This window comes from Cricetulus griseus, chromosome 5, assembly GCF_003668045.3.
Source record: "Cricetulus griseus strain 17A/GY chromosome 5, alternate assembly CriGri-PICRH-1.0, whole genome shotgun sequence".
In the NCBI taxonomy this organism is placed as follows: domain Eukaryota; kingdom Metazoa; phylum Chordata; class Mammalia; order Rodentia; family Cricetidae; genus Cricetulus; species Cricetulus griseus.
In genome coordinates this window covers 15,625,806-15,639,194 of record NC_048598.1, presented here as the reverse complement: position 1 = coordinate 15,639,194, position 13,389 = coordinate 15,625,806, and the positions used below count along the sequence as shown (strand labels likewise).

The 13,389-nt window shown below is 50.8% G+C and overlaps 1 protein-coding gene across 1 annotated transcript in view; it reads left to right on the top strand.

Moving 5' to 3' along the window:
• Window positions 1–11,878: 11,878 nt before the first annotated feature.
• The window catches only part of Kif26b (kinesin family member 26B), a 399,825-nt gene continuing 398,314 nt past the window's right edge, over window positions 11,879–13,389 (top strand). The window contains exons 1-2 of the mRNA XM_035445669.1: window positions 11,879–11,941; window positions 12,683–13,084. Of these exons, the coding sequence (XP_035301560.1) occupies window positions 11,879–11,941; window positions 12,683–13,084 (465 nt within the window). The remainder of the gene's footprint in view (window positions 11,942–12,682; window positions 13,085–13,389) is intronic.

The following is a 13,389-nucleotide window of genomic DNA, read 5'->3' as shown; positions in this document are numbered from 1 at the left end:
TCACAGCAGTGAGTGCATGCTCAGCAGTCCAGGACTCTGGCTGTAGACTGCTGCCGCCCACAGTGGGCTGGTCTTCTCACTGCACAACTAACGCACTCGAGACAGTCTCCCTCGGGAAATCTCCCCCTATAGACCCTTCTCCCAGGTGAGTCTAAATTCTGTCAACTTGACAATTAACACCAGTTACCATAGAACACCTTGCTTTCTTGTGACATTGGGTGCATTATTAAGCTTTTTGTGTTTAATAATAGCTGAGTTAACTATGTTAACTACCCAGGAGAGAGTAGAGGCAGGGGCATTGCAGTCACATGGCACTCATGCCTCTGCACTGGTATAGAAGTCAGAGGACAACTTGTAGTAGTCAGTTCTTTCTTACTTTATGGGCCTTGGGATCAAATTCAGGGTGTCATGCTTGGTGACAAAGTGCCTTTACCTGCTGAGCCTTGTTGGTGGTCCAACCCTATTATTTCTTGTTTCTCTTTTGGGAGAACCACTCTCTAAATATCTGCTCCAAGATGGAGAGTTCAAAACCAGCTCTTTGATGTGGGAAGTGTGGCACTCTGGCCCACCTTCCTGCTTATGGCTTTCTCATCCTTTGGCATTCTCTGTTTTCACACTTAAATTCACATTGAGGGGGTGGTGGTCCCACCTCTCAGCTTTCTTGTCTCTGCTTCTCCCCCCACTGTGTTTATTTCTTCTTAAAGATGATTTGAAAAGATGGCAACTAAAATTAGGCGCTGGGGCACCTATGATCCCAGCTGCTTAGAAGGTTGAGGCAGGAGGATTGCTCGAGCCAAGGCTTTCAACACAATGAGGGACCCCTCCCCCATCACAGAAAGAAAAAGAAAAACAAGGAGAAGACAGAAGTGCCAACTAAGCCCAGAGCTAGTGCTGGCTGCCGGCTTCATTCTGCCTGAGGCCCGTGTTAGAACTGTGACTTGGATGCTCTGACCATGCTTTGAGTCCATGCACCTGCATTGCCCGTGTTAGAACCGTGGCTTGGATGCTCTGACCAAGCTTTGGGTCCATGCACCTGCATTGCCCGTGTTAGAACCGTGGCTTGGATGCTCTGACCAAGCTTTGGGTCCATGCACCTGCATTCATCTCAAAGTGAGTCTCACTAGCTTCCAGGGAAGTCCTGTAGCTGCCTGAAAGTGAGACTATGGCAAGGTACCCAGGACACCAGGCGTGGCCCCTCTGCGGCATGACCCTGGCATTTACTGCTACTCCTTCCTCTGAACACTGGGGGCGCTGTCCTCTTCTCCCTTTCTCCATACTCGGCATGACCCTGGCATTTACTGCTACTCCTCCCTCTGAACACTGGGGGCGCTGTCCTCTTCTCCCTTTCTCCATCCTCACTCTAATCTTCCCACCCCCTCCTCTTCCTCTCTCTTCTGCTTCCTTTTCTTCTGTTTCTTCTCAGTTTGTGTTCATTGTTCTGGGCGGGCAGTGAACTTGGAGGGCCACTGAGTGGGGGCCACAGGGATTTCCTCCCAGGCCCTCTTCAGCTGTTCTTAAGCTCAGTAGGAGACATTTAGCAATGCCTCCGTGACATCTCACCTTGCTGTTTGTGGTTTCCTGGAGATTTGGTTGCCTGGCAAGCACACGGAAGGTCCATGGTTCTCCTGGGACTAGGTTTCTTCATCCTCAATGTGGGAATGAGAATATTTCCTCCCTCACAGGTGGCTGCAAGGAACTAGAAACCAATAAAGTGATTGTTTAGCATATGGCTGAATGTCAAGGGTAATATAAATGCTTATTTTCATTTACTCAATAGTAGTTCAGTGGTCATATGATGTTGCTGTAGAAACCATAATTCCTGAATTTCCTGACACTTATCTATGCTATTATTTTAAAATGAAATTTTACATTTAAATCCTGTGATTGTTTTCTCCAGACAGAATCTAACTAATCTATCTAATCTTGGATGACCTGAAGCTGGCTATGTAGACCAGGCTGGCCTTGAATTTGAAGAGATTTGTCTGCCTCCCAAGAGCTAGGATTAAAGGCAGGCCCCACTATGCCTGGCTTCCTTTGAACTTTTTTTGTTTGTTTGTTTGTTTGCTTTTTGAGACAGGGTTTCTCTGTGTAGCTTTGGAGCCTGTCCTGGCACTCACTCTGTAGATCACTCTGGCCTTGAACTCACAGAGATCCACCAGCCTCTGCCTCTCAAGTGCTGGGATTAAAGGTGTGTGCCACCACTGCCCAACTGAACTTTTTAATGTTGGAAAAGTAACAAAAAGGATTAGAATTTGATCTCCCTTGGCATTCTCAAAGAAACTACTTGATGGGCCAACACACACATTGTTTTGTGCATGCATGCACACAAAACCACACATACACACACACTCACAACACTCTCACACCCATCACATGAACAGTCAAATGCCTAAGTGTGAAAAGAAAGAAACTTGTAAGAATTGCCAGTGTTCCCCCACTCAGGAACATCCAGTTATTCTCTCTTCTTTTTTCCAACGGGATGTCTCTCATTCATCCATGCATGCATATAGCAATCACAGACTGTTTCTATCCATCTGTCCCTTCCTCCCTCCCTTTCCCCATCCATCCATCCATCCATCCATCCATCCATCCATCCATCCATCCATCCCTACACACACAGTTTTAATTCACAGGTTGATCAGGACTGTTGATTTTCCAATGCAGAGTTTGAATAGAGAGGACTTGGTGGTGGTGGCGGACATGTCATGGCAGATTGAGATGTGACAGCAGACTCTGAGATAAGTGGTGTGTGACAATAGGTGCATTTGCTGTAGTGATGGGTACCCAAGCCCCTTGTGTTGTTTCTGGCTCAGGGAGCACACAATACAGGGTATGAGCAATAATAACACTATTTAGAAACACTGGCTTTGGTCTGGAGCCTTACTTGGAGCAATTCCTGGGCTCCAATACTCCCCACATATCCCTCTAGGTCCTTAGCTGGTTCTCAGGTGGCTCCCTCCTCCCTGCTCATGGCCCTGGAGACTATCCCCTGCTAGTTTGCATGCCCTCCTTTCTCATGTCCTTGGGAGCCGTCTCCCGCCTGCTTGCACGTGCCTCTCTGTCCAGCACCCGGTGGCTGGCTCTCCTGGTTCTCATTTCCACAGCCTGATCTCCTACTCTTGCATCTGCTGAGACTCATGTGGCCAAGCTGGAAACAGCTGCCCCCAACCCCACCCCTGCCTCCTGACTACAATGAGCTTACTCTGCAATTCCTTATAAAAATCACAACTTTTAATTAATCACACATTCTCAGTTTTTTTTTAAAAGGACTCTAATATTCTTAACAGAAGTCAGACAGTGTCTTGACACCCTTCCTAGAATTGGGGTTCAGGCTCCTATCATCATGGGACTGGGGCTGGACACTCTGAAGCTCCTGGCCGCACCGGTCAACTCTGACACTCTTGCTTTAGAGGAACAAGCAACTGGAGTGTAAACGTTGCTAAATGAAACACACCACCTGTCCCTCGGCCATTTTCATCTCTCTCACTTATTTAAATATCTGGGAATCATCCCGAGTCCTCCAGACCCCTCCACTCACCTCTTTCATGTGATGCAATGCGGACAGCCCTTAAATTGTCCCTTCTTCCTATTTCTCCTTTCTCCTCTCCCATCTCATTGAAAACAACAATGCACCCCCTCACTCCCCCCCCCCACCAACAAGGACAACAGTAGAACAGTTTCTTTGGCTATGTTTACATGTAAAATTCACTCTCATCCATGTACTCACTGCAACATTTTTCTTTGATAAATGTACTGAGGGATGCTGCAATCTTGATAAATAGGTTCTGGAACCTCTCCATCGTCCCAGTAAGACATTTCATGACTATTTTACAGTCAGTCTCTGTTTCCATCCCAAGTCCCAAGCAATGCCATGCTACTTCTGTCTTTGTAAGTTCGCCCTCTCTGAACGTTCGTCTTATGGAGTCGTATACAGCACGTGGTCTCTTCTCTGTGGTTCCATTCACAGGCTTAACAATTTTATGGTTCACCATTGACATAGCACATATGATTCCTCATTCATTTTAGTTGCCAAATTAATATTCCGTTGTATGGCTATGTCACTGTTTACCAGCTGAGGACACTGCAGTGGTTTCCATCTTTGGCTACTCATGAACAACGCTGCCTACAACTTTTGTGGGCAAATACCTAAAGACCAACTTTTTTTGTACTGGGGTGGATACTCAATGGAACTGATAGACATATAATAATTTTGAGTCTAACTTCTTGACAATCTGCCAAACTGTTTTCCAAAGTGGCCTCACCGTTTAATTCCTGATGAACTGTAAGAGTGTTGTCATCCGTCCACACTCTCACCCACGCTGCCACCGACTAGCTCTTGGATGACGGTCGCTCTAATGTGAGGCCAGGCTCACCGTGGCTTTGGTTTCTCATTCCCTGAGTGGCAGCAACGCTGAGTGTCACTCCACATGCTTGCTTAGGAGCCTGTCTTTGGGTTAGGTTGTTTTCTAATCACTGAATTGTGACCCATCCCCTCCCCCCCCCACCTTTTACCCCCTATCAGTTCTCACCTCAAACCAGCTGGAAGGAACACCTGTCCTCAGCAGAGACTAAAGTTAAACTTCTGAACCCCCATTGGTATATGGGGAAATGGCTCAGCTGGGGCCTCCCTTTTCTTTCCTTCTGGGTGTTGGTTTCTTATCTGAAGTCTTTCTGTGGATTTCTTAATCCCCACACTTACAAGGCCCAGCTTCTCCCTTTACAAAGCCACCAGTCCCATCAGTTGTTCACGACTCCTCCACTGAGAATGTCACTTCCTCTGATATCCTATACCTTAAGTGAGACCATTTCCAGGATTGTTGTAGAGGAGGTCTGTCAGCCGCACAGTGAGTTTGTCTTAGTCTGTATCTTGAACTTCTGCAGCTTTTCTGTTTCTTTACTTTGCTCCTCCCTCCCTCCCTCCCTCCCTCCCCCTCCCTCCCTCCCTCCCTCCCTCCCTCCCTCCCTCCATCCTTCTCTCTCTGTTCCTCCCTCTCTCACTCTGCTTCTTTCTGACATGGCCTCAAGCTCATTATGTAGCCAAGGATATAGCCACAAGATCACCCTGATCTTGTGGTCCTCCTGTCTTCACCTTCCAAGTGCAGACATTACCAGCATACCCCACAGTGACTTCAGGCTGGCTTCTTTCTTCTTCATCACTGTAAATAGTGACACATGGGACGCTGTGATACTTTTTCAAAGCAGCGCTCCTTGGTGGCACAGCCCAAGGTTGTCATATCCCAGCCCCTGAGGTTGTCAGGCTGAGCTCTCTCTGTCCCACCTCTCTTTACTCTTTTACAAGACAGCTTTTGTCAGACAACAGGTAGGACTACTCTAGCCACATGGTATTTGATCACGCACCTTCTTTCTTGACACCCTTCTCTTCTGAATCTGGGAATCTGGGGCTGAAGCCAGGGCTTAGAATTGGGCTGGGACTATATCTCAGGGTTAGGATACTTGATTAGCTCAGGCAAACCTAGGTTCCATCCCCAGCACCAGAGCAGGGATGGGGGGGTGGGAGGGGATTTGGAATTTAACACAGAAGGAATTTCTAAGGATAAAGTAGTTAACTATTGAAATGATATTCTAAGAGTGGAAACCTTAGGCTCAAGGATAGTGACTCTCCTCTTCCACTATAGTAATGACCAAACACACAAGTTAAAATCCGCTTGGCCGCCCACACATGATCATATGGTCCCAGAACACCAGTCGATCATATGCAAATATTGTCTGCATATTCATCAAGATGCCACATGGGCAGTGTAAGCTGCTTCAATTATCTTTCAAGGAGAAACCCAGCCGCCTCTGGCACACGCACTCTGCCGGCTCCGCTGGCTTGTTGCTGCCCGGACTGATATGGAAATTAGTTCAAAGGGAAGCTATTAAAAAGGAGTGGAATCTGTTATACTTTGTGTTCTGTGTAGCAATTGGGAGTTGCAGGGGCTGATTTGGGGTTTTTATTTCTGACTTGTACTTTTAGGCTCTCAAAAGCACGATGGCATCCTATATTTTGGCTATAAATTTTATGAGCCATTCATCTTTGAGATATAAACAAAGGAGAAGCTAAATTGGATGCTCTGAAATATAAAAGCCCATGAAGTATTTCCCAAAGAAGTTATGTGCATGTAATAATTAAAAAACAAGGAAGGTGGATTATGAACTTCATTCTTATTCAGATAGTGGTTTGAACACTTGCATTTGTATTTTGTGGTCATACAGGGACCAGACACTGCTTCTCGCTCAAAGCTATCAATGGAATCAATTAATTACTATTCATAGAATTTTGGGGCTGCTACAAGTCAATATATGATTTCTTTTCATTCCCAAAATAAGAGTATTTAAAAATGAGCTAAATCCTTAAGAAATACTACCAACATCCTCGGATGTGAAGAAACATGAAACATTCTATCGACTTCATCTATCTTCCTTTGCAAAGGTTTGTTTGTGTCATTGGGATTCTTCAGTTTAATATAAAATAAAATACAGCTAGTCTCCACAGGCTGCACACCACAGAAAACCCCTTGAAACTATGTAACAGCCTCAACTGGGGTGTAGCTCAGGGGTAGAGCACTTGTCAGGTGTGTTTCACCTCCAGCATGGGATGGGGTTGATTTTGAGGGGGGATTTCTAGAGGTGTGAGATACACTGAAGAGGCCCTTGGTAGTAGAATTAGAGAGCAAGTATCTTACATACAAAATTGAACTTTCCAATGAAAATGATGATAAAATGGACAAGAACACCAAGAATTAATTCAAAGCTCCTGAGAATATATTGCCTTGTAACAGGTCAAAATTTCTAGGAACAGTAATTAATCAATTCCATCAATACCTCTGGGTGAGAACCAGTGTCTCTGGCCCCTCTATGACCACAGGATATAAATGCAAAGAGGCACATAGCAGGCAGATACTGGGGCACTCAGGCCCCGAAGGGAAGGTTCTGTCGAGCTCAGTGGCTAAATTGCCAAGAAACCACTCTTCAGGGTTTAAGGTTGTGCCTGTTAGTGTTCAGGTCTGTCAGTGGATGGAAGGATGCAGGAAAACCCCAGAGCAGAACCAGCCACAGGAAGACTGCCTTGGAGACTGCATGACGTTTCTTCATGATCTTTAACTGGGTTATAGCATCCTTGACCCCTGAGACAGAGAAGGTCTTCAAGAGGTCCAGAAAAAGCGACATGTAGATGATGAAATAGCTGAGCAGAGGTTTTACCTGCTATAGGGAAGCTGAGCTCAGTGTCAAGTTCAAGATGCTTGGAAAGCTTTTAGGACTTCCTGCTGAAACCCCAGGACCATATCTTAGCAATGGAGAACAAGTATCAGGGCAAAGCTGTTTTTATTAGTTGTAAGGGAAACGACAAAACGGAACTATCCTAACAAAGGAGGGGTAAAATGGAATCATTCTATGTTAGAGAATTTAAACAAAACACACAAATTTAAATGAATATGCACACACACACACACAAACACGTATACATGTGCATGAACACACACAGAAAATATGTTCACCAGCATGGCTGGACAGCAGAAGCCAGAGCTAGTGAACTTAATAAGGGAACTTAACAACTAGAGAGATAGCTCAGCGGTTAAGAGCACTGCCTGCCCTTCCAAAGGTCCTGAGTTCAATTCCCAGCAACCACATGGTGGCTCATGACCATCTGAAATGAGGTTTGGTGCCCTCTTCTGGCCTACAGGCATACATGCAAGCCCAGCACTGTACACATAATAAATAAATACTTTTTTTTTTTTTTAAAAAAAGAGAACAACTGAAATGAGGTGACCTAAAGTCAACTCGTGTGTCATGACTAGGGATAGAGTGTGATGATATCATACACATTACTGGATCCCCATTACTGCACAGAAAGATACAGTATGGGACAGTGCAAGGATTTGAATAAGTAGCGGCTGAAAATGTCCCAAATTTGGTGAAAAGTTTTAGAGGTCAACTTTGTGGTCAATTGAATGAGAATTGTTCCTCATGGGTTCCTGTATTTAAACACTTTATCCTCCATTGGTGCAGCCATTTGGGAAGGTTATAGAGCCTTTAGGAGGTGGGCCTTGCTGGAGGAAGAATGTCACTGGGGTGGGCTTTGAGGGCTTATAGCCAGACTATTTTCTCTCTTTCTCTGCTTCCGGTGTGTGAATGAAATGTGACCTGTCAGTTTCAAGCCACTTGTCTTCCCTGCCTGTTCCCATCCTTCCCCGCTGACGTACTCTAACCCAAGTCAAAATGACCCTATTTCTTTCCAAAGTTGCCTTCGTAGTGGTATTTTATCATAGCAACAGAAAAGTAACTAACTTTCAGGTTCTAGGAATTCAAGCCCTGGGCAGAAGGAACACAGATCATATCCAGGAGTTTCCTAGTCAAAGTCCTGAGGTAGAAAGAGAAAGGGCACGCATGGCATCCTTGACAACAGCAGCTCACCCCTAATCAGGAAGAAGGCCAAGAAGACATTCTAGAGGCCAAAAGAAAAGCCGCTGCCATGGAGAGCATGCTGTATCCAGTCAATCGAGTCCTTACACAGAGAAGTAAGACACATAAGCAGAATCAGAGAGAATTTGTTTGCCATGTGTCCTTTGCTACAAGAAATGCTAAAGAAGGGGCAGAACAGATGGGCCATCAGTTAAGAGCACTGGTTGCTTTTGTAGAGGCCCTGGGTTCAGTTCCCAGCACCCACATGGCAGCTCACAATCTGCAGAGGATCTGCGCGCTCGCGCGCGCGCGCACACACACACACACACTGAAAACAAGTAAATTTTTTAAAAAGAAAGAAATGCTTCCTTTGAAGTCCATTCTCGAGGTTAAAAGAAAAAAATTCAATTGGAATTTTTTTTTGGGGGGGAGATCCAGACATGCATAAACCATGTAAATACATTTTAAAAACCCATATTTTTCCTAGTTTCATGAGAAGACAGATTTGTTAAAACATAATTTAAATGATCATATCGTGGATTTTTATAACGTATAGATTTAAATCATTACCTCAAAGGACAGAGGTAAATGGAATTGGTGCTGCTGAAATGCACATTTTAGTGAACTCTGCAATGGTAACCCTGAACAGCCCACGCTATGTCAAAGATTCATCTGAGAGTCATTAGAACTAGAAACCCAGTCGAGGGATGAGAGAGTATGAAGACATTATTCAATTAACAAGAAAGGCAAGCCGAAGGGAGGAATGTCAGATAGCAAAATAGGAAACAGACCCATGCGAACAGTAACAGGAAACACAAAACCCATGTTAAGCCACACACAAAAGACATACGGATTCTGTAGACAAAAAAATTCAAGATCAGTCAAAACTGATCTGTGGTAATGGGAAGTCGGTACAGCCATTGCTAATTGTTATGTGGGGCGGGGTCTGCCTGGGAAGGGGGAGGGATTTTTTTATTGAGAAGAATTTTCGTCCTAATTGTGTAGTGGACTGTACAAGACTGCACATATATGTTTACAGAAACAGAATTTTACACTTAAATTTTACGCATTTCACTGTATGTAGATTTTACATCAACTCTCTTGAGGGGGCCCGCCAGATATAAAATTTCACCAACAGAGGGCGCTCGGAGTCCATCAAACACGCGGTGGGCTTTTGGGATGCACATCAGCTCTGCTCTGGGCTCATCATTCTTCAGGGCGAATCGAGCAGCTCGGCGATGGCGCTCCCCCCGCCCGCCCCCGTCGACACCCCACCTTTCCCACTCGGGGCTTCACGGGCTCGTCCATTTCACCTGGCCACATGCTGCTCTGGGGCTGATAAGCCGCGCGTAGCTAATGGCGACGATATTTTCCGCGGCACCCAGGCAGAATACAGATGTGGCTGCAGCCGGCACGCGCTGCCTGGAGGCTACCTGTCCCCCTGAGGTCCTCTGCAGATAGGATCGCGTTGAAATTGGGAGTAGAAACGGAATGGGAACTTCCACAGTGCTCGCAACATCTTCATTTTGACCTTCTCGCCTCGCTTAGGAGGCTGTGAAATATCCCGGGTGCACTGGCTGCAGAGGGTGCGGGGCGGGGTGGCTGAGCCGGGGAGGCATCGAAGGTTCCAGTAGGAAGAAGACACGATGGGGGGCGTTGCCCCAGGGTTACAGCACCCCAACTGTTATCGTCTCCCCCCTCCTCCCCGCTTATCCATGTGCCAGAAGGAAGACAGCAACTAGGAAAGCCCGAAATGTCCCCCTGCCCCCTCCTAGCCCAAGGCCAGGTCTTTCCGGGGTGCCGGGATGCCATTACACCACACGTGATCTCCGCGCCCGGCTGGTCCTGCAGGAGGCGTCTCGCGGGGTGTTAATTAAAGGTCACAACAAAATAGACCTGCCGGCTCACCAGAAGAAATGTCCTCCCGGGAAATGAAAAATGACACCCCGGAGCAGCCACGTGTGGAGCCCGGCGTACACCGGCTTCCTGAGCTCCGGGGCGCTACGTGGGGTGGGGGCGGGGGCGGGGGCGGGGGCGGGAGTCAGACAGAGGGCGACAGCTGGGTGCTCTGGAGATCTCCCAGGTCCCGATGCTCGCAGGCAAACGCACAAGGGGGCGAGGGCACTGATCCCGGCCTGGAAGCCCGGGCAGCTCGCGCCACACCCCCCTTCTCCAGGCCCGCGCAGTCCTCCCGCGCGTGTGCAGCGCGGCCAATCCCTCAGTTTCCCCAGCCTGGCAGCTGCGCGCTGGGTCCCTGGCTCACCTGTGCGGGTCTCGGGAGGTTTCCCCATCACTAACAGGGGCTTGGGCCGGAGGGTGAGCGGGCGAGCGGGCGAGCGAGCGAGCGGGCGGGCGGGGGCTGAAGGCTCCCGGTGCTCAGGCGGGGGTCCGGGGCAGAAAGACCCCCCCCCCCGGCCGGCTGGGGCTGAGAGGGCGATTCAAGGAAAGGTTTGCTAGGCAGGTCTGGGAGAACAAAGGGCGGGGGGTTGGCCCCGGCCTGTTTGCGGACTTGTTTGTGACTCAATCGGTTTGCACGGCGTTTCAAAGGCAGACCTGCAAGCCTCGCTGGAAGAGACCAGCTCCCGGGGGGCGGGGAGGCCCGGGCGCCGCGTTTCCGCGCAGCTCCGCCGGCTTGGAGCTGCAGGCTCGCACGCGGGTAGCCCCGGAGCCCCCCGGCCGCCGACCCCTCGCCAGCAACTTCCCGCCCGGAGCCAGATTTACGACCCCACCCCCGCCCTGGCTGCGCCTGGCGATGCCAGGCCCGAGCGCCGCGCCGTAAATGGATCGCGCAGGGTGAGGCGGCGGCGGCGGCCGGGCGGGCTCCGAGGCGGCGGGGTCGCGGTCCCCTAGGCTCCGCGCTGCGCCCGGGCGCACACGCGCGTCCTGACCGCGGGCTGCTCGCCGGCCGCGCACAGCCGCCCTCTCCCTGCCCTGCGCGCAACTGTCAGGAGAAAAACGGGACGGCGCATATTGGCTCGGCGACACGCCGAGGCTCCTCCCCGAGTCTGGATCCTTATATTTTGGGAGAATTTCTTTGAACTCAGTTAGCGAGCTCGGGGAAGGAGGCAAGTTCCCACCGCCGGCTCGGCTCGGCGAGGGCTCGCCCACCTTCCCTGCAGCCGCCCTGCGTCCTCGCCGTCCTCCTCGCTCTCGGCCCCGCTGGAGGAGAACGCGCTGGCCGGCGGAGGAAAATGCCAGCGATCTGGATGTAGCGCCGAAGAGAGGACGCGTGGCTAGAGGAGGCAGAGAGATGAGGGAACCCATTATTTGAGAACCACCAGCGGCTCCAACCCTTCCTGCAAATTGGTGCTATCACTTCTGGGGTCCATTTGCTTTTCTTCTTCCCAACCCCCCATTAAGAAATCTTGACTCGAGGACCAACCCCTACCAGGAGGGGGGACGCCTTCTGGGTTGGCAGACCTTTTGGATGTAGCCTTGTGGGAACATTTAGACCTTTTTCTCTGGAAGAGCCACCATGAATTCGGTAGCTGGAAATAAAGAGAGGCTTGCGGTCTCCACCAGGGGCAAGAAATACGGGGTAAGTTGTGGCGGCGTCTACGCGGAGATGCGTTCCCAGGGACCCATCCGGGCGGGTGTCCCCCGGGAACCCGCGGCGGGCGCACGATCCCCAGCTCTCGGGTGCACCGGCGTCTCCACCGGCGGGGCTGTGCATGCACGGAGGCGGGTCTGCAGCTCGCCTGGCTCCGGGAATGTCTTAGATCCTCGGTTCCTCCCTTTCCCCGCACCCTTAACTTTTGCAGTATTCCGGGACTTGAAGGCAGAGTTAAACCGAAGGGGAGCGTTTCCCCGGAATTCCTCTGCGGTTCCCTGGGCTCGCTGCCCGGGAGCGGGGAGCCCCTTTCATTTACCTGCGGGACCCGGAGGGCTGTGCTCCGAATGAGTAAACACCCAGAAGTCGCAGTCACCCACCCCTTGGATATGGATATGGTGTTCAGGACCGTGTACCTAGGCTCTTCCTGGGGGTGGGTACCGGGTTTGAAAGAGGGGGGAGTTGGATTTCTGGGTGTTCTCGCAGAAGCCGAAGGACACCCAAGCCTCCCAAACCCTACCAGAAGGAATGGAGGGGGACCTGCGCGCGGTCACCCTGGCAAGGGTGGGTGGGACACGACTCGCTTAAGGTCAGGTCACTTGAGGGATGGACTTCCTGGGCAGGCAGGTTCGCAGCAGTGCCGGCAGGACAGCTGCCCCAGCCCTCCAGGCTGTGCCACTCGGGGATCGGTGGCCCCTCAGGGCCTGACGCCATGTGTCTCTCCTGCAGGTAAACGAAGTGTGCTCGCCCACCAAGCCCGCCGCGCCCTTCTCTCCGGAGAGCTGGTACCGTAAGGCATATGAGGAATCTCGCACAGGGAGCCGGCCCACCCCCGAGGGCGCGGGTTCTGCGCTCGGCTCGTCCGGTACCCCGTCCCCGGGCTCGGGCACCTCGTCCCCGAGCTCCTTCACTGGTTCCCCGGGCCCCGCGTCTCCGGGCATCGGTACCAGCTCGCCGGGATCCCTGGGCGGCTCGCCGGGCTTCGGCACTGGATCCCCGGGTTCGGGCAGCGGCGGCGGCTCCTCCCCCGGTTCGGACCGAGGCGTCTGGTGCGAGAACTGCAACGCCCGCTTGGTGGAGCTGAAGAGGCAGGCTCTCAAGCTGCTGCTGCCGGGACCCCTCCCGGGCAAGGTGAGCCACTGAGGGGTGCTTTGTGGAGAGCTGTAACCGACCCTCGGATGCTGCCTTGGGGTGCCCGGGTGTAAGGCTTCTAGCTCAGCACCCGGCCTGGCGGCGTAGAGGGATGCGCCCAGCGGGTTTGCCCTGCTGTTCCCGCTACCTCCCTCTGCAATCCTGCAGCAGCATGCCAAAGGGGGCAGCAGCAATCAGCGGCTGGGAATGAGGGTTCCCATGGCTTGTTTGTGGTGGCCCTACCTTCCAAGCACCACAGACACACAGTTCCCCAAGCCAGAATTTCTCCCTTAACACTCCATGTG